At 39.5% G+C, this 20,349-nt stretch overlaps 1 protein-coding gene across 2 annotated transcripts in view; it reads left to right on the forward strand.

Moving 5' to 3' along the window:
- Positions 1 to 20,349, forward strand: part of SORCS2 (sortilin related VPS10 domain containing receptor 2) — a 1,283,650-nt gene that overhangs the window by 665,217 nt on the left and 598,084 nt on the right. For both annotated transcript variants that reach the window (XM_077477839.1, XM_077477840.1), the window contains exon 3: positions 9,693 to 9,780. In XM_077477839.1, the coding sequence (XP_077333965.1) occupies positions 9,693 to 9,780 (88 nt within the window). The remainder of the gene's footprint in view (positions 1 to 9,692; positions 9,781 to 20,349) is intronic.

Here is a 20,349-nt window from a genome sequence, read left to right on the forward strand (position 1 = left end):
TGGATCAATAATCATGTGATATTAATTAATGTCCCCATAGCTGTGGACACATAAAAAAAAGGCAGCATCAATAAAGAAATGCATCTCCCTTTTGGTTTGTTTAGTAAACAAATGAAAGCATTTTGTTATCTGTTAATCTGTTTAAAAAGTGCAGAAAACACATGGTGCTGATCCTACCAGAAATTCAGTGCTGTCCTGTGTGCTGCAGTGTTATCAACCCTGTTCTGGTTACCCATGTGAGCTACAGAACACCTCCACCCCCATGTAAGGCTGCATTCCCACTTATGATTTTGGTTGAGCGATTTGCACATGATTTGACGTGCTGCACATAGGGTAGCACATTCATTGCATGGCCTGCCCTATGCGCATTTGTCATCCAAAAAAATAACTCATGCTTCTTTTTTGGGCAACAAGCATAGCGTGTTTTTAAAACTTGCGATTGAGGCAGAATTGCATCATGTTTGTGGTGCCATTAAAGACTAGTGGCAGCAAAATGCCCATAAATCATTCCGCAGCTATTTGGCAGATTTGTGGCAATACTGCCCACGATCCCGAGTTGTGAGTTGTGAACGGGCCAAATAGAGAAGAGGAGGGGGGGGGGGGGTAATCCCAATAGACTTCCTGTCCTAGAGAGGCAATGTTGCGCCTTCATAAATACAGTTCAGTAATAAGTGTTGTTGATAGGTCAGAAAATTTGCTAATGGTAGGATCACCGGGTGAAAACTGATGTATAACTAAAGGCAATTTTTTTCTGTTTAAGAACCCCTGTCAAGTTTTTATTTCTGTCTATGCCCTCATTAGGCAGATTCATTCCCTCTATTTGTCCTGTTTACCATTATCACCGAGATTCAAAGTAAAAGAAAATCACACATTTTGGGTTGTTCCCAGAACAGGAATACATGAGAAATAAATAGGGATACTAGTTCAGGGATTCCTTCACTTTTCAGGGATTTCCTCTCACTTCCTATTTTGTCTATGGGACTGGAAGTGAAGGGAAGTCTGCCCAATGGGACACAGAAGGCAATAAAAAAAATTTAAAAAATAAAAAAATTGACAGGGGTATAAGCCTGGAAGATTAATAACAGCACCTCCTCTGATGTATATAAAATAAATAATACAAATTACCAAAACCTAAATGGGTGACTGATAATTAGTATCATCTAACCTAATATGTCGATTTACAACACTGGTGCAAAGTTAATGAGAATATACAAAGAATCAAGTATATAAACAAAAATTAACACTACTATCAAAAAGTAACACGTGCTTAATTAAATATCAACCACGTTGAATAATATACAATGTACCTTCCTTTACTATATCCAAAATGTAAAACACTTCTACTTTAAGAAAAAAAAGTCTCAAAACAAACCATATTTAACCACCACATCTAAAGCCTAGTAAGCTTCAATATATACAATTTTTGTTTTGGGGGTTTAGATAATAATATAAATAATAATAATAATAATAATAATAATAATAATAATAATTATTATTATTATTATTATTATTATTATTATTATTATTATTAATAATAAAAATAATAACACTAATAACCATAATAATAATATTAGGTATTATTAACAGTTATTAGAATTCTTATTATTATTATCATTGTTATTACTATTATTTAAGCTTTTGAAAACTGCTAACTATAGAACCATAATCTATCAGATGAATAAAATGTTAAGTGACAAATCCAAGTTACTTTTATAAATGTGTATTCACTGGAAATACACCAAAGTTCCCTCTTCATACACGGTTTTGTATTTTCCTGAACACAGGCTTGTATGCTTCAATATTCTTGGCTCAGTGTCTTCGCCAGATTAATGTCCAAAGAAATGTAATTGAACCACGTGTCTAGGAACGCCATCTTGCCACAAAGTTAAAAATGTCATGTGAAGGAGGTGAAGGAAAACCATACTGACGTGTTTATATACAAACTGCTGAAATTTGTCTGTTTTGCATTCAAGTCAGGAGAGGGCGATTTTTTTTTTTTTACACATTATAGCAGTAGCTCTGTCTAAGAAGCATTAGTGTGTTAATTACATATTCCAGGCAAGTCACCAAAGAATAGCGTTGAAAACAAGACAATGGCTGCAGCATTGTTTGACAATTCCAGTGGAGCCACCACAGAAATTGCTTTGCTGCCGCAGACATTAGTTTGTCCTTTTGATTATTTTCTCCCGAAAAGCTGAAACTAAAGAGTTCTAGAAACTTAGTGACAGAAGAAATTTAACAACAACCACACAGTGTAGTCCTCATTCTTGAAGGGAGAATACATCTTTGTTACAGTCGAAAGACTGACTTTATATATATATATATATATATATATATATATTTTTTTTTTTTGTGAAGCAGAAGTGTAAATCATGGTGGTGAATAGGCAATGATTATGGTCAGATCTCGTAAGAATCACTCCTGAAGCCACATCCGTATTAAGAGGTAAATTTGGAAAAAAGGAAGGGCCACAAAATGACCCTAAATCGGACTTTAGTGGCTAGGTGGACGATAGTATAATAAAAAAATATATTTTATTGGTAACAATCACAAACAGAGCAAGTATCGAAAGAATTAAAAAAGAACAAACCTTTGACACACAATAGACATAAGTGTATGGTGTGAACAAAATGTTAACACCATATAGACAGCAGTGAGCCCCTGTGTCTCAACGCGTTTCACTGCTTTGCTTCTTCAGGACACACTCTGGAACAGATCTAACTATCTATAATAAAGCACATGAATCAGACATTGTGTAATAGTAACATATATACAGATAAAAACATAAGCCGCTGTTATATTCAAGTGACATACTGTGTATACAACATGCATAACTACCTTGTCAGCTTAAAAATATCCGCAGATGGAAATCTCCCCAATAAGCATCAAACATCACCGTGTAGATAAGGTATCCTAATTTTCAAATACTAGTGACCATATGTTGAGCTAAAACAATTAACATGACAATACATATTAGCATCAAAGCTGACCCATGCTCAATATTTAAAAACAGAAGAAAGAGTATAGTTGTACTTACTAGCTCAAATTTATCACTCCATGCAAAGATATGAGGTAAAATGGGGGGGGGGGGGGGGCAGGTATGAACATAGCCTTCAAAAAACTATTTTATCCGCAGTACCAGTGGTATATATATTCACCAACAGCATGGGCATGTCCTTTTCAATATGAACAAATGCCTCCCTTGCAGCTAGCAGAAATGAATGGGGCTGCACAAAATCCACAACCTGAAAATATACAGAGACGTTTAAAGGAATTTATCATGATCTTTGTAAATTCATTTATTTTCATTATTATTATCAAGAAAATGATCATATTTAAGAGTTGTCAAAAGGCATCAAGCTCCTCGCTCCTTCTATGACTTTTCTCTGAAATAGGATGAAGAAGTAGGTAGACCAGATTACACAGAGTGCAGAATGACACTTTTAGAAGGGGCACTCTTAATTATTATCCAGTTATATTTTGTTTATTTTAGAAAGCATCCTGCTCTTTGATAAAAAACATCTACTGAGCTAGCCAGAACTAGTTCTAGAGGGAGTCCGTTCCACATGTGAAATGCCTTCTATGGAGAGTGCTCCCAGGGGTTGGAAGATAGCCTTTATGTCTTTCAAGCATGCTTCTCAGGAGGAGATACAGTGTAAGAACCTTATGGGAGAATTGAAGGGGTTCTTGGGATGAAAGACAAAAAAGTGACAAGAAAGCACCGGAGACTGAGACTTCCTGGGTTGAAATGGGTTGGAAAGGAATAGCAGTGATGCAACTTTGGTCACCTGTATCCTATGAGAACTTTGATATGCGAGTACCACCACCTCTTCCGCATTCATTGCCAGCACTGTAAATAGGAATTTTTCTGAAAATGTTTTAAGAGTGCTTTTTAATGTAAAAATATCTTTTTTTTTTACTTACCATATCCTTGGATTTGTGAAATATAAATGTGGCTTCCATGTTTTGTTGCTCAGTTCAGTAAATCCCTTGGGAAAATGGACAACAGCTTTCTTTTTCTTGTGCTACTTATGCATAATGGCCTATACCTGAGAAAGTTCAGATAAATAAAACTAAGTCTGGTTGGGGATAAGTGTGGGTCTAGTGGAGGAGGGTCCGCTTGCTTAATGGTGGAAGGAGAGTTTCCCCTATGCGCATTCATCCAGCAACCTGGGACCCGTGTTTGATGGGACTTCAGCTGAACCTTTGCAGACTAGGCTTGGCCACTAAAAAACCTCTTGTATGTATAAGTGTGATTTTCAAAATGGCCCTGCGTCCAAAGTGTGTAATTAACCTGACAAAAGCTGCAAATTGAAAAGATGGTTACTGCAGTCTTAGATACCTGTTTTTATCATCAGAGTCACTAAAATATATTAGTTATTGCTGGGCAATTTAACTCTATAGAACAGTCTTTCTCAACTAGGGTTTCTCCAGAGGTTGTTAGGGGCTTCTTGAGCTGTGGCTGACTGACCTCTCTTTTGATGGTACGTACAGTACATAGTTCCTATTCCAATGCCATTTGGCAGAGCCAGTGGCATGACACAAGTGAAATGTTTAGCTGCCTGTAAGGGTGGCATTTTGACCTCCACAGCAAATAAGGCATTCCTGCCACTGGCCACCAATATAATTGTGAGTTTTGACTGGATGGACCTTTTAATGTGCCAGTAAACCTCCCCCCTAAAATATATATGATTGGGCCCCCTGCATCATTATGACATAATGTGCTAGTAGACACTGCCTACTAGCACATTCACTGTCACAGCTGACCCTGTGTTTCCATCTTCATTCGGTCTTCCTTCCGGGCTTGCGGGCTTCGGCCATTTAAATGACCAGGACTACGATGATAGAACTCCAGCCAGGGCACAGTATTCTGCATTCTGCATGGATGACGTCTTCAGCTATTGCCAATGTGAATATCTCCTAAACAGTGTACGTTTAGGAGATATTCATTATACCTACAGGTAAGCATGATAGTAGGCTTACCTGTAGGTACAAGTGAAGAGAGATGACAAACAAAATGGCCCCTGCCCCCACCTATAACTTGCCTTCACAGCAAGGAGCATATGGAAGGGCAATGCATGAAAGAGAAAACCAGAGAATTTCCCAGCTCAACTCACCAGCCAATCTGCCTACCAACCGAATTAACCTTTCTAATAGTATGCAATAAAAACAGGGGTTTAGTTAGCACACATCTTGAAACGAATGCGTAAGTTGCAAGGCCTCTTAACGGCACACTGTATTTATGAGAGTCTCCTCAGTGCAAGCACATGCATTCTAATGGATAGATAGAGGGCAGGTAGGCCTAGAGGTAGCCAAATCCTCCTTAAAGAGGCAGGGGCACACTGGACACCCAGCATATAGCTCAATGGCAGCAAAGGTGTCCAGCGTGTTGCCCCACCAATATTACATCAGTAACAATCAAAATGCCCTGCCCCCGCCTATAACTGGCCTTCACAGCAAGGAGCACATTGAAGGGCAATGCATGAAAACCAGAGAAATTCCCAGCTCAATTTACCAGCTACAGTCTGCTTACCAACTGTAGTTACCTGTCCAACAGTATGCATTAAAAACAGGGTTTTGTATTTCATGCCCTTCCATGTGCTCCTTGCTGTGAAGGTCAGTTATATGGCAGGGGCCATTTTGTTTGTTACTGATGTAATATTGGTGAAGGGACACGCTGCACACCTTTGCTGCATTTTGCTATATGCTGGGTGTCCAATGTCTTTAAAGAGGATTGGGCTACCTCCAGGCCCACTTACCTCTTATCTATCCATTAGAAAGCATGTGTTTCCACTGTGGAGACTCTCATAAACCTACAAGGGTTAGGACTACAGGTAATAAAGGGTGCCGTGAAGAGGCCTTGCAGCCTACATATGCAAATGTGTGCTAGCTAAACCCATATTTTTAACACATACTGTTAGACAGGATCATTTGGTTGGTAAGCAGACTGGTTGGTAAGTTGAGCTAGGAATTTCTCAGGTTTAGTCTTTCACACGTAAATAGAGGACCTTACCTACCCATTTTCAGATTGTTATATACATTATGGTGTATTCAATTACCCTAAATTAAATCTTTTTTTGACACTGTCTTACATAGGACCATCTGTCTTTTGACTTTCCTTCATATTTTTCACCAGTACAGAATAGTTGGAATCCAAATGCCGTATTAAATTTAATTAGAAAACAAAGATTTTTATAAGCCATATATCATATTTTACGACAGATCAGTAATGCAGGGGAGACGTATATATATATCCTAAGAGAGAATGAACTGGCAAAACTCTATATAAAATACTATGCAATTTGTGGGAAAACTGATCCTTATATTGAACAGACTGGCTTGGGTTTCTTTATCGATAAAATATGTTTTCTGGGAAGCTGAAATATTAAAAAATAATGTTTTCTTTTGGTTGAGCACATGGAACGATATTATTTTTGTATGAGGTTTAGCGCTATAGGATAACATACTCTCCATTTTCTCACATACCACATTCAATTCATCTTGTCTACACTGCTAATTGCTCTATGATGGGTGGTGGTTTCCAAACCCACCACAGTGTTTTGTGGTCAGGGCAAGAGAGCAAGTCTGTACATTTTAGCCATAATACCAGATGTAAGCTGAAAAACTCACTAAACTTTCTTGAGACAAATAAAAAATAAAGTTTTTTTCCTATAGAAAACATCAAGCTGCTTTGTTAGGCTCAGTGAAAACGTGGTAAGAACAAAGAGAAATGGCTTCATCAATAGTTTCCAGTCAGCTATACTGTGATTGGATCAGTATAAGATGGTTTCTGATTGATTATGTCGATTATTGCATGTGTTTATTTTCATTAATCTGTGTACTGCATAGATGACAACTGACCTGGATTTGCCGGGTTAGTCCCACATTACCAAACAAGGACCTTGTCTGCTAATTTAAAGGCCCTATGACCTTATGTATGCTAGCTGTCCTTTTGTACATTTTGGGTTTCACGCCCATGCAAGTTTGCGCAAGCGTAGTGTATACTCACAGCTATCCTATGACTATTCATTACTATGGGTGGCTGTACACTGCAGCTGCCTGTCTGTGGCATGAAAATGTGCTGGATTATTCTGTATAGAAATTGCAGAGCAAAAATACATCCATGGCACTGCCTAGTGACAGTGTCACTGATCTCTGCTCCCTGTGATTGGAGCGGAGATCAGTGACGTGTCACACGTAGCCACGCCCCCCACAGTTAGAAACACTCCCCAGGACACACTTAACCCCTACACTGCCCCCTAGTGGTTAACGCCTTTACTGCCAGTGTCATTTACACAGGAATTGGTGCATTTGTATAGCAGTGATTGCTGTATAAATGACAATGGTCCCAAAAATGTGTCAAAAATGTCCGATGTGTCCACCAAAATGTCATAGTCACAATAAAAATCGCTGATCGCTGTCATTACTAGTAAAAAATGATTAATCAAAATGTCGTAAAACTATCCCCAATTTTGTAAACGCTATAACTTTTGTGCAAACCAATCAATAAACGCTTATTGCGATTTTTTTTTACCAAAAATATGCCGAAGAATACATGTCCACCTAAACTGAGGACAATTTTTTTTATATATATTTTTGGGGGTTATTTATTATAGCAAAATGTCAAAAATAATGCGTTTTTTCAAAATTGTCGCTCTTTTTATGTTTATAGCGCAAACAAAAAAACCGCAGGGGTGATCAAATACCACCAAAAGAAAGCTCTATTTGTGGGAAAAAAGGGATGTCAATTTTGTTTGGGAGCCACGTCGCACGACCGTGCAATTGTCAGTTAAAGCGATGCAGTGCTGAATCGCAAAAAGTGCTCTGGTCAGGAAGGGGGTAAATTCTTCCGGGGCTGAAGTCGTTAAAATGATGCCACTTCCTCTCAGCATAGAGGAGGTAGGAAAGAATAGTGAGTCCTGCCAACCACAGTGATGAAAGTGTTAAGGCTGGCCACAACCGTGGCGATGGTCTTAACTCTTTTATCAATTTCACGTGCAGATCTCCTGATGCACTACAGTACAGCGCACTCCTCCATCTGGGACCACTTCCCTCTGCCACACACCAAGGCAAAACTAAGGGGGATGGCTTCTACAGCACACCTCTCCATCTGGGACTCATGCCCCTACAGCCTTCCCTCTTAGTTTCACCACGGTGAGGTTGCAGAGGGAGGAACCTTGAAGTTGATAGTATTTTCTTAGGGGGGAATTTCCCCATTACCCCCCCTCCGGATCCGCCCCTGCAATATGAACAGCTGCATTGCTGAGAGAACAGCTTAAATGACCTAAGTGATTCCACAGTAAACTTTTGAGAAATGATTACTCTGCTGTGCTTGTGGATACAGAGGACAGAGAAGGTTTGATTTAAAGTGTTGCTAAACCCAGGGACCTGCATTCACTATATCTGGTCTCCCACAGTACACAGAACATGGAAATGCAATAGTTTGCCTAATACCTTTTCTCATCAGCGGTTAGAGCAGTATTGTGACTTCTATCACTGTCAAGCAGAACACTGGTTAAAGGTTGTAGGAGAAGTTTTAATACTCCCCTGATTGTCCTGGGAGGCTGCAGGATCCCTGATCCTCTGTCTGGACAGTGCTGATTGGCTCTGTGCTGATTACATGCACCCTCCCAAGAAAAAACTCTCTAGCAATAGACACCAAACTGAGCATGTGCAGCTTACCCTAACGGTCTGTTCTATCAAGAGATTGATTGGGAACAGTGGAAGAAGGGGAGGATCAGAAAATACAGGATCAAAAAGCCTTTTTACACAATGTGCAGGATTAACCCCTTAGGCCCCACAGTGAGTATAAAAAGCTTGCTTTACTGCATATACAGATTCATTTTACTGTTGTGGGTTTAGTAACACTTTAAATGTAATTTACGGTTCTGTAGAATATATAAAAAAAATGAGTATCCTTAGCCCAGCCTTAGGTTTGCTATAAGATTTTACTGGCTTCTGCTTTGTCTCCGGCGAAGAGAAAATGTAGTCATTGGAGGTTGGGGTAAAATACACATCCATCCTAAAGCTTTCAAAATAACCGTTTCATGTAAAACCACCTATTCCACGGTTATATTTATGTTTATATATTGAACCTTTCAGTGCAAAATTATTGGGTAATTCAACAAATGCAGTCAAAATAAGTCATCCACTTTTGTAAAATGCCCCTTTATTAATTCTAATGCCGCGTACACACGGTCGAACTGTTTGACGTACTTAGTCCGTTGAAACACATTTCAGCGGACAATCCGCTCGTGTGTGGGCTTCAGCTGACTTTTTCAGCGTGCAGTCCGGAGTACTAAGAATTTCGGTTTTTCCAAAAATCTTTCCGTCGTACTTTGGTTTCAGCGGACAATACGGTCGTCAGTATGCTAGTCCGACGGACTAAGAATGGCGCATGCCCAGAAAGGATTTACAGGGCTTTGCTGTGTCTTGGACTTCCTATTTCTAGTCCCGTCGTACGTGCTGTACGTCATCGCGCAAGCTTTCGTCGGACTGTTTGTGTATCCGTGTGTGGTCAAGTCCGTTCAGTGGAAAGTACGCCGGATTGTCCGTCGGATTGTATGATGGACTAAGTACGTCAAACAGTTCGACCGTGTGTACGCGGCATTAGTTACCAACCATTTGCCATTTCTGAACTTTATTTTTCTTGACAAAGTGCTGTTACTTATTTCATTTTATCTATTTGCTAGGTCCGCAGATTATGGAACAACCTACACAAAGGTGAACCTTCAGCCTGTGATTGATAACTTCCACATCTGCCCTACCAACAAGAAAAAGGTATGTTAAATACATTTAATTAAACAAAAGTTATTTAAATATTGTTGTTTCATCATTTCATATGCAGTATCAACCCAAAGCCCTGGGCTTAATGTTGTATATGGTATAATCTTGAAGGACATTCCAACCAAAAATGAGCCATTGTAGTTGGAGTAGGCAGGGTTTAGACCACTAATAACCATTTATGGTGATATCCTATTTATAAACCATCTTATGTGTAGTGTGACATTAAATTATAATCAAACAACCATGAAGTGCAATAGAATTATAATAAAGTTTCTCAATTTCCAGTAACTAAAAACAGCGCCCAGTGCTGAAAAAAAAGTCCACCAATATAGTGCAGTGATGAGTTCATCCATATTGACCCTTGTGAACATGCCACGACCTTCCTTATGTGTTTCCATACTCACCAGAGCTATATGACTCCCCGCTGTTAGCACAAGAGTTAATCAAGCTTTTGGATATGTTTCTTCCAGAACTAGCAAGTTCTACTCAATATTCAGGCAATCAAAAAAAAAAGAGGGAAACCAACCAAGTGGCACTTTCTAACAACCTTGGACCGTGACATCCGAGGAGTACTGGAGTGCAGAGAGCGGGAGATGTCCAAAAGCTCCATTGACTCTAATGCTAAAAGCAAGGAGTCAAATACCTCTGTTGAGTGTGGGAACACCTGAGGGGGGTCATGCTGTGTTCACAAGAGTCACTACGGATGAACTCATCACTGCACCATATCAATGGACTTGTTTTTGGCAGCACTGAGCACAATTACTGGAAATTGAGAGACTTTATTATAATTTGATTCCACCTTATGGTTGTGTGAATATAATGTATTGTCACACTACACATAAGGTGGTTTATAAATAGGACAGAGCCGTAAATAGTTGGTGGTATTGTCTGTCAAACAGCTTGTGAACAGCAGCTGTCCAAGGCAGTAGTAGGTTTCTTGTGTGTGTTTAAATATTGCTTTATTTTCTTCACGTAGCATGACTTTTTTGGCTTTTGTAGGGTTCAGTCTACAACAAGGGTTTAGGGCTAACCAGATATCCCCTGGCTGAAAAACTTGGTTGTCACTGTGTGTTCTGCAGAGAGTCCTTTAGAGAACAGACATACTGGATTCTCCATAGGAGTAGATAAAGAATTTACATTTACAGGCTGGCAAAAAGAGTTTAAGGCAGATTACAAAAAAATCATATAGTGTGGTGCTAAATTAATACAACATGATAGAAAATATACCATACTTAATGTGCATAAAACTTGAACATGAATTAATAATAAAAATCTCAATTCATAAAAAAAATGGAAAAAAAAAGCAAATTTACATTTCATAAAAAATCACCAACATAATAAAATTATTGTGTTAGAAAACCAATATTCAAATCCAATTCCACAGTAGAATCACATCAAAAGAGGTTTGATCAATTCCCCCGAGGACGTCAATCTTTGACAAAACATGCATTGGTCAGAGCCTACACGTGACTCCTTTATGCTATCTGACTGGTGGAACACTGGTGTTTGGGGTTTGCCTGTTCAGGAAACTGCTCTGTTCATCTTTTAATGCGATTTTACTGTGTAAAATATGTAAGTGCACTTCTATTATTAAAGATACAGATTTTTTAAACATATTGCACTATGAGATGATCGTTTTTCTTGCTTTGAAATACATTGCTGGGAGAGTTCGCAGCAAGGGGATGAGGAGTGACAGGAAGACATCCTGGTAATTTTAAATGCGCTGTTGACCATTTAATATGGTACACACTTTCTGGTAAGGAGCCAACCTTATTTTATATCATGGGTTATATCACTGTGGGCATCAGCATTGGATGTAACAGCTATCTATTTCTTGGATTGCTTATATTTATTGGATAAGAGTGGCATTTATTGCACTTGGATATGGGACTATAAATGTTGCACATGAATTACCCATTTTTTTACATTTTTAATTCATAAATTGGGACTTATTATTTGTTTATAGGATTTGAATATTGGTTTTATAACACACTCATTTTATTATACACGTAAATCTCTATAAATACAGATTTAGCAGCACTGGTGTTTTTTTTATGAAATATAAATGTGCATTTATTTCACATTTTTGCACTTTATGAATTGAGATTTTTATCATTAATTAATTTTTTTATTGGAATTTTATGCACATTAGGTGCGTACATTTTTCCTATTATGTTGTATTTATTTAGCACCACGCTATTTGATTTATTTTATTTATGCACAAATTATGAATCGCAGATTTTGGTGTAGGCTGCTTTTATTTGTTAAAATGTTTGTTTAGATTTCTAATACTGTAGTTAAACTGACAATGAATTTCAACTATACCAATGAGGAAAATCAAAGAAGGGTGGAATTTTTTTCTCAGACAAAGGAAATTGTAACTGTGAAAGTGTTTTTTGCTGAAGAAGAATTGTACTTATTGTAATGTGCATGGGCATCCTGAAATTAAACATTTTACGGTTTTGGTAGGAAATTTGTCAAGCCTATAACAGTACTATTGAATGCTCTGACGAGCAGCTTTCTGAATTTCCGTACAAATATTGGAACAAAATCTTATTGTTCTAGAATTTCTACGTAATTCTTGAAGGCCCTATTTCTGCCCCTGCAGCAGACTTGAATAAAGAAAAAATTACGGAATGAATCAATAGGTTATTATTGGGGTGGCTGTTATAGTTGTTGGATTGTTTGGATAGGACAACTGGCAATACTGACATTTGCCCCAAGTGTCTGCAGCTATTTGTGTGTTCTTGTTGAAGGAGTTTTAAAAAGCAGTCATGGTAGTATTCACTAATCACTACCTATTATAAGTTGTCAATTTTTTCCCAATCGCAAGCGTGAAACTACATTTTTTTTAGTGCGGTGGTACCGCTGCCCTACACTCCTCCATAAAATTGACTCCTCCATTTCAGACACTTGTTGGCAGTGTTTGCAGGCTCCTGGCACCATGACCCACATCTGCGGTACATGACCGAAAATTGTTCCATTCTGGCATAACATGTTACACCAGTTTGAGAGACTTGTTGGGGATAAAATTCCCAACAAACCACAGATCATGGTATAATCCATGATGCAAGGGTCCTGTAGACAAATTAAGAAAAGCTTGGTTAGGCATTTCATGCTCGCTCTGTAATAGCAAGACACTGGCGACAGGTCGAAGCACCATTGCTGGCCAAATGGCCTTGTGAAATGGATACAACTGACCAAATGGAATGTATGATTGCATGGGAGCTGGATAAAACGGAATCCGACAAGCTTATGTGGACACTATGGTCCAATTTCTCCTCTGGGTTTGATCCATCCATCTCTTCGAAAATGTGAAACCTTATTCGCTCCGGATAACCTCCCATTTGCTCCCCCCCTCTTTTTTTCTTTGCCTCTTTTTCTTCCCCCTCTTTTTCCTCTTCTATTGCCTTCCTATCGCCTCCTTCCTAATATTCTCCTCATGTTCTTTCTAAAGGTTTGACCATATTAGGTATTACCTACAAGACCATGGGGGTTATTTACGAAAGGCAAATCCATTTTGCACCGCAAGTGCACTTGGAAGTGCAATCGCTCTAAATCTAAGGGGTAGATCTGAAATGAGTGGAAGCTCTGCTGATTTTATGATCCAATCATGTGCAAGCTAAAATGCTGTTTTTTATTTTCCTTGCATGTCCCTCTCGGATCTACAGCGACTTTACTTCCAAGTGCACTTGAAGTGCAAAGTTGATTTTCCTATAGTAAATAACCCTTCATATGTTATGTTGTGTAAGTTTGACCGCTTGGCCCTTTATGTTTTGAAATACCGTTCCTGTTCAGTTGACAGGATTTAGTACATTGTTTATTTGCTATACACCACCTGAAACAGTTTCAATAATGTACCTTCTATACATGTGTCAATACTGTTATATAATATTACCTTTCAGATTGCATCGCAAATCATGTGTCATAATTCAGAATTGTCAAACTATGACCATACTTGTCTTAATACGATCTGCCTCTGTTTCATAGGCATATGTTGTAAACATTTTTGCCAATAAAAGTGATTAAAATAAAAAGCAGTCATGGTGCAGACATAGCAACTGGCCTTTGTCTGTAAGGCCGCGTACACACGCGGGGACTGTTCGCTCAACTTTGTCCGCTGAACAGTGTTTCGGCGGACAGTCCGCTCGTGTGTGGGCTTTCAGCGGACAGTTTCAGCGGACAGTCTGCTGAACAAAGTTTTTCGGAAATTCCGAAAAACTGTCCGCTGAAACTTTGTTTCAGCGAACAGTCCCCTCGTGTGTAGGCTTGTTCGTCAAACTAAGTTCCGCGCATGCTCAGAAAGGATTTACACGCCGAAGTTTGCATTGCAGTGTATAGGACGTCGTATTTTTCGTCCCGTCGTACGTGCCGTTCACGTCATCGCGCACGGTTTCAGCAGACTGTTCGTTCGTCGTGTGTGGGCAAGTCCGTCCATGCTAATTTTGAGCGGACTGTCCGCTGAAACTGTTTGACGGACAAAGTTGAGCGAACAGTCCCCGCGTGTGTACGCGGCCTAAGCATTAATTGGCTGTTATCCTGACCCTCTTGGCTTCGATGCTTGAAAGGCTCCAGTGTGCAGATAAGTAAAGTCAGAGGAAAGTCAGGGAGATGTTTGACCTACTAAAGGATTTAGATTCTGTCCATTCAGTTCTGAGATGTATACATCTCCGCTATACCAATTAGAGATAAAACAAAGACAAAGAGCTCTGATGAAGAAGGCACTGCCCTTGGAACCCGTAAGATACAACCTTGTGGATGAGCATCGCTCAAGCATCAGGATAAGATTGATTTTATGTTTGCATTTGTTCACTTTTATGAGTACATTGGATTATATATTAATTCACAATAAAGGCTCTTACAACAATAAACTAGGCTGGTGTGCCCACTCTCTTTGTCTTTGTTTCAGCTCTTGGTTTAAGATGTTCCCCCACCTGAAGTGGGTAGCAAGGCCTATATGTTGCTGAGTTCCTCATTGTTGGTTGTTTCCTGGGTCTGGTGAGACAGAAGAGGAGCAATATCCGAGACCATCTACAGAATATAGACTTATAGACCTGCTGGGCTCTTTCACCTAGCGCTGATAGTTCTTCTAGTTCTTTCTTTTCTGCTACAGCACTGAGCCTTGTCTGGAAGAACAGGAGACCTGATTATTCTGCATTTAAAGTAGACAGCGCAAGCCCCCTCCCCCTTGAAATGTTTATAATGAAACGAGTTAACTTACCTAAAGTGGTTGTAAACCCTTACATAGACCCACTGAAGTGACTGCCTCTGGCCATACACAGAAATAAAACAAATCATCCTACCTAAGTTGTACCAGTTTATCTGCAGCCTGTTTTCCTCTGTCAATTCATGTCCAGAATTTACAAAGCATTTCTGAGCTTCAGAAGGCAGGGGGTAGGGACCTGATGTCACACACTGCACAGCATAGAGCAGGGAGCTGAGTGTAATCTGAAACCTAAGTGAAGGGAATGGACAGACCCTCCTCTACACAGTCTCATTAGGAAAGATGCACATCTGAGGCTGTCAATCACCTTCTGTGTGCTGGAGGGGGGCCAGGCTGTCTCCCAGGATTGTCATAGACTTTCAGAAGTGATGCAGATAGAAGAGAAATGAGAGAGGAGACATAAATCACACCAGGTGCATTGGATTGAGGCTAATACACATTATAGAAGAATATGCCTTGTTCATTTTTCATTTCAGAGGTTTACAACCTCTTTAAAATACAAAAGCTTCTTTAGTACTTGTGTGCCACTGTTCTACTGGTCCATTCTGCCTGTTCTCTGCTTACTGTGCCACTGTGCAAAAAAACATTTTTTGGAGGTCTTTTTCCATGTTCTCGGACCTAGCCCACTGATGACATCTACATCAGATCTTGTGCATGTGCATATTTGGGAGTCAAAATGTGTCCTAAAAAAGAAAGTCTTATTCCTGAAATATCTCAAGATCTACGGAAAAGGGCTTTTTACCTCTCTAGATCACAAGAATTCCCTGGAAGACACTGCTGGTGTAACCATCTCTAGGGCCATCTGTGAGGTGCTGACTATGTCACTAGTGCCTGAAAATGCTAGTAAGTAAAAAAAAAGAAAGTTTATGTAACATACAGTAGAACTTATAAATTATTATCAGTATGCCTGCCAAGTTCCATGCATCAGGTATTTTTAGTTTTTTTTTGGGGGGGGGGAGGGGGATAAAGGTTCACCTTAGGTAGTGTTTATAGGTCTTCTCCCCTTCTACAGACTGTGACTGGAAAGTGAAAGGAGGAGCAGCAGACTAGGGATGGTGAACAGTTTGGGTCGACCATAAGTTTGGCCCAAACATCACTCGCACAAGCGCACAATCAACGGGTTGTTAAGAAGCATCCTTAACATACGAGTCATCAGCTGTCAGTGGGCAATCAAAAATAAAAAAACGGCGTGGACCCTTTGGGTTTGGATTTTAAGGGGAACCAAATGTTAAAAAAAAATTGGCATGGTGTCCCCCCAGAATCCATACCAGACACCTGGTAAGAATTTTAAGGGGAAACCCCATGCCAATTTTGTTTTTTTAATTGCGTGGTGTCCCCCCCAAAATCCATACCAGACCCTCTTGGACCCTTTCGGAGCATGCAGCCTGGAGGCCAGTAAAGGGGTTGTCAGGAAGAGGCCCATAGGGATAAGCAAGCACCCCCCCACCCTAAAGCACCTTGTCCCTGTGTTGATTTTGATAGGGACAAGGGTCTCTTCCCGACAACTCTGGGCCGTGGTTGTGGGGGTCTGCGGGCAGGGGGCTTATCGGAATCTGGAAGCCCCCTTTAACAAGGGGGCACCCAGATCTCAGCCCCAATATGTGAATGAGTATAGGGTAGATTGTACCCCTACTCATTCAACAAAGGGCCTGATATGCATGGGGGGACCCCACGCCATTTAAAAAAAAATTTTTAGTGTTGTCGGTAATGGCTTGAAGCCACGAAAGTCAATTTAAATGTCATTTTTTTTCTTTACAAATGTCAGTTTTGCTGAAGCAGGTTCTATACACGGTACAGATGTGCCACTTTAGGGGCAGACTAAGGGGACCAATCAGGCACTATATTTAAAGGAATTTTTCATTTTTATTCTTTCACTTTAAGCATCATTAGCCACTTCCGGCCCGTTCACCGCCATTATTTGTCGGTACTTTGAAGGAGGATATCGCTAAGGCAGCAGCTAGCTGCCATAAACCCAGGAACCTCTTCTTCAGGGAGTGGTCTGGTTTAAGATAAAATTGGTCTCTGTGGCAGATTTGCCGCAAGATCACTTTTATCGGCGGCGGAAGAGGGGTCCCCCTCCTGCAACGCTCCAGTGCCCTCCCCCACTTACCGGAGCCGTCGGTAGTGGCGGAGGCGATCGGGTCCTTCTCGTGGCCTGACATGAAGACAAGTGAGGGGAAGCTGGCCCTCAAACGTCTCAATATCATTGAAGGATGAAGCGACGTCAAAACGTCACTTACGCCCATACCTCTTAAAGGGCCTGTTTTTTTTTTTCTTCATTTTTTTAAATGACAATTTTTTTTTCATTATTGCATTTTAATGTAAATATGAGATCTGAGGTCTTTTTGACCCAGATCTCATATTTAAGAGGTCCTGTTACGCAAGGGATGTTTACATTCCTTCTAATAGTAATAAAAGTGACAATAAAAAAAAAAAAAAAGTGCAAAAATATTAAAAAAAGTTAAAAAAAATAAGAAAAAAAATTATTTGAAACGCGCCCCGTTCCGATGAACTCGCATGCAGAAGCGAACCCATGCTATACTAGCGCCTGTATATGAAAACGATGTTCAAACCACACATGTGTGGTATCGCCGTGATCGGTAGAATGAGAGCCCTAGATCTCCTCTGTAACTTAAAACATGCAACCTATACAATTTTTTAAACGTTGCCTATGGAGATTTTTAAGGGTTAAAGTTTGTCGCCATTACAGTGGGAGCAAATTTGAAGCGTGACATGTTGGGTATCAATTTACTCAGCGTAACATTATCTTTCACAATATAAAAAAATTGGGATAACTTTACTATTGCCTTATTTTTTAATTAAAAAAAGTGTGCTTGTAAAACCGCTGTGCAAATACGGTGTGACAGAAAGTATTGCACTGACCGCAAATTTTATTCTCTAGGGTATGAGCCCTTGTACACACGGACGGAGATTCTGAACGGAATGTGTCCTATCGGACTGTTTTGTCGGATAATCCGACTGCGTGTGGTCTCCATCAGACTGTTTCCGTCGGAGTATCCAATGGACCAAGTTTTCCAACTTGTCCGTAAAATTTTCATGCTCCGATTGGACATACTCCGATCATATGTAGCCTACTCCGACAGACAAAGTGGCACGCATGCTCAGTTCCAATTCCTAGACCAAAGCTATTGGCTACTAGCCTGAACGTAGTCCCGTCGTAATGAAATAACGTCATCACGTTATGTACGATCGGATTTTCCGACAACTTTGTCCGACCATGTGTATGCAACAGTTTCGGACAAAATCCGTCGGACAAAATCCAACGGATTTGGTTGTCAGAATGTCCGACCGTGTGTACAAGGGCTTAGAAACAAAAATGTATAATGTTTGGGGGTTCTAAGTAATTTTCTAGCAAAAAAAACAGTTTTTAACTTGTAAACAACAAATCTCAGAAAGAGACTCTGCCCTTAATGGTTAAAATCACTGCTCCTTTAAAAACAATATCTAAAATATTTTTTTTCATTGATACATGTCCCCCAGGGCAGTAACTGGGCCCCCATGCCCTTTTTATGGCCAATAACTTGCATATAAGCCTTCAAAATGGGGACTTTTGATTTCTTATATTCGGGTCCCACTTTACTAAAATTCGTGGCTCGGGTCCAGACTTTTTCCCTGTCCGGTATTTCCGGTGCAAACTGTACCGAGGGGTATTCGGCCCATCACTACAGCAGACTAACGAGCTTATCCCTGCTCTCTCCTCCCATGTGCATGCTTCTTGATATCATATGAGCACTGCAGCAAAACTGATAGGCTCTTTGTGTTGCTTCTTCCCCTTTCAGTCTGAGCTCTCCTGTACAGAGAATACTAAATCAAATTCTGGTACCAACACTGCTTGCATTTAAAAAAAAATTGCATATCATTCGTTATTAATTAAAACAAAGTTGTGTTAATATGAGTCTTGTTTTTATCTTTCTGGAGTTCAGGTTTAATCATCTACAATTGATTTAGGTCCATCCACAAATTCCTTACTTCTTCTGTATACCAGCTCTTCCATGTTCCTTTTTGTAGGATGTTACAGAATTTAAATTGCTGGTACAATATTCATGGTGAGGTTAAAGGTCAGAGAACAGTCAAAGCAATGCCGGAGCTGTGATGCAATATTTATTCTGTGCAAAGCAAAGCGTCTAGCAATGCACAGGAATAATACCTCCTTACTATGACGTGCACCGCATTTAATGAAATATGTGAAATGAAAATGATTTATTTCATTTTAAAGCAATGTCTGTCACATTTACAAAGACTTTGCATGAACCGGAATTTCCATTCTCCTTTAAATTCCTCAGTTTTGAAGTACTTTGGGTAGAACTGCAGTCTAAACAAACATAAAAAGCTTTGAGAAAGGAGACAAAAAAAAAAGTTTAGCGGAGTGCAATGTTCTTATTTGAGTGACAGATGAGAAGAGGTGTGTCTAATTGAGATAAAAGATGGAGATTTGCATACTAAGCCTAAACCAAATTCTTCCTTCGTGATTGCTTTGCTTTGAAATGAGCCTGAAGCTCCGGCAAACAGTCAATAAAAGAAGAAATGAAAACACTTTCAGCACATTTCTGAGCCGACTTTCATTGTGCTTAGAAATTTCTCCCTCAGGAACATTCAAGTAACATTAAAGAGGAGTTTCCCATTCAAATTAATTAGATTTATTGACTTGCATTGTACATTATGCAGTACATCACCTTTCTCATGTAGCTATTGTCTTACCTACATAGATTTATAATGCATGGGCTACATCTCTGCTGTCAGAGGATGCCATATCCAAAGCTAAGATCGGTCAACTTGAGATAAAATGTAAATGAAGATTTATCCTCAGATCAGCCATTAAAATGGTATTAAACACAAAAAACTAAAAATAAATGTATTGTAGCTTACTAATACTTAAAAAGGAGGCTTCCCCCAAAAAATTTAAAGTCAGCAGCTACAAATACCGTAGCTGCTGACTTTTAATTTTAGGCCACTTACCTGTCCAGGAATCCAGAGAACATGTGCGATTAATTTTGTACGAAACGAAAATTTGTACGATTTTTCGTAAATTCATACATTCAGGAGGATCCGAAATATAAATTGCTATTCTTCCTAATTTTTGTTTACGAATTTCGGATCCAAATTCCGTTACAACGGAAACATGATTGGTGTTGTGTTGACCAATCAGAGGTTTTCTACTGGTGTTTTGTTGACCAATCAGAGGTTTTCTTCTGCTGCTGAGTGAGGGTTGGGAAAATTACCTTCTTTTAATATGGGAGTGGGAGACTGGTGCTGGTAGTCAATGGGAGATTCAGAATCTGACAAAAATAAGAATTTTTGTTAATTACGATTATTTGTTA

Source organism: Lithobates pipiens, unplaced genomic scaffold (genome assembly GCF_037356315.1).
Source record: "Lithobates pipiens isolate NorthernLeopardFrog02 unplaced genomic scaffold, aLitPip1_a1.2 Scaffold_13, whole genome shotgun sequence".
In the NCBI taxonomy this organism is placed as follows: Eukaryota; Metazoa; Chordata; class Amphibia; order Anura; family Ranidae; genus Lithobates; species Lithobates pipiens.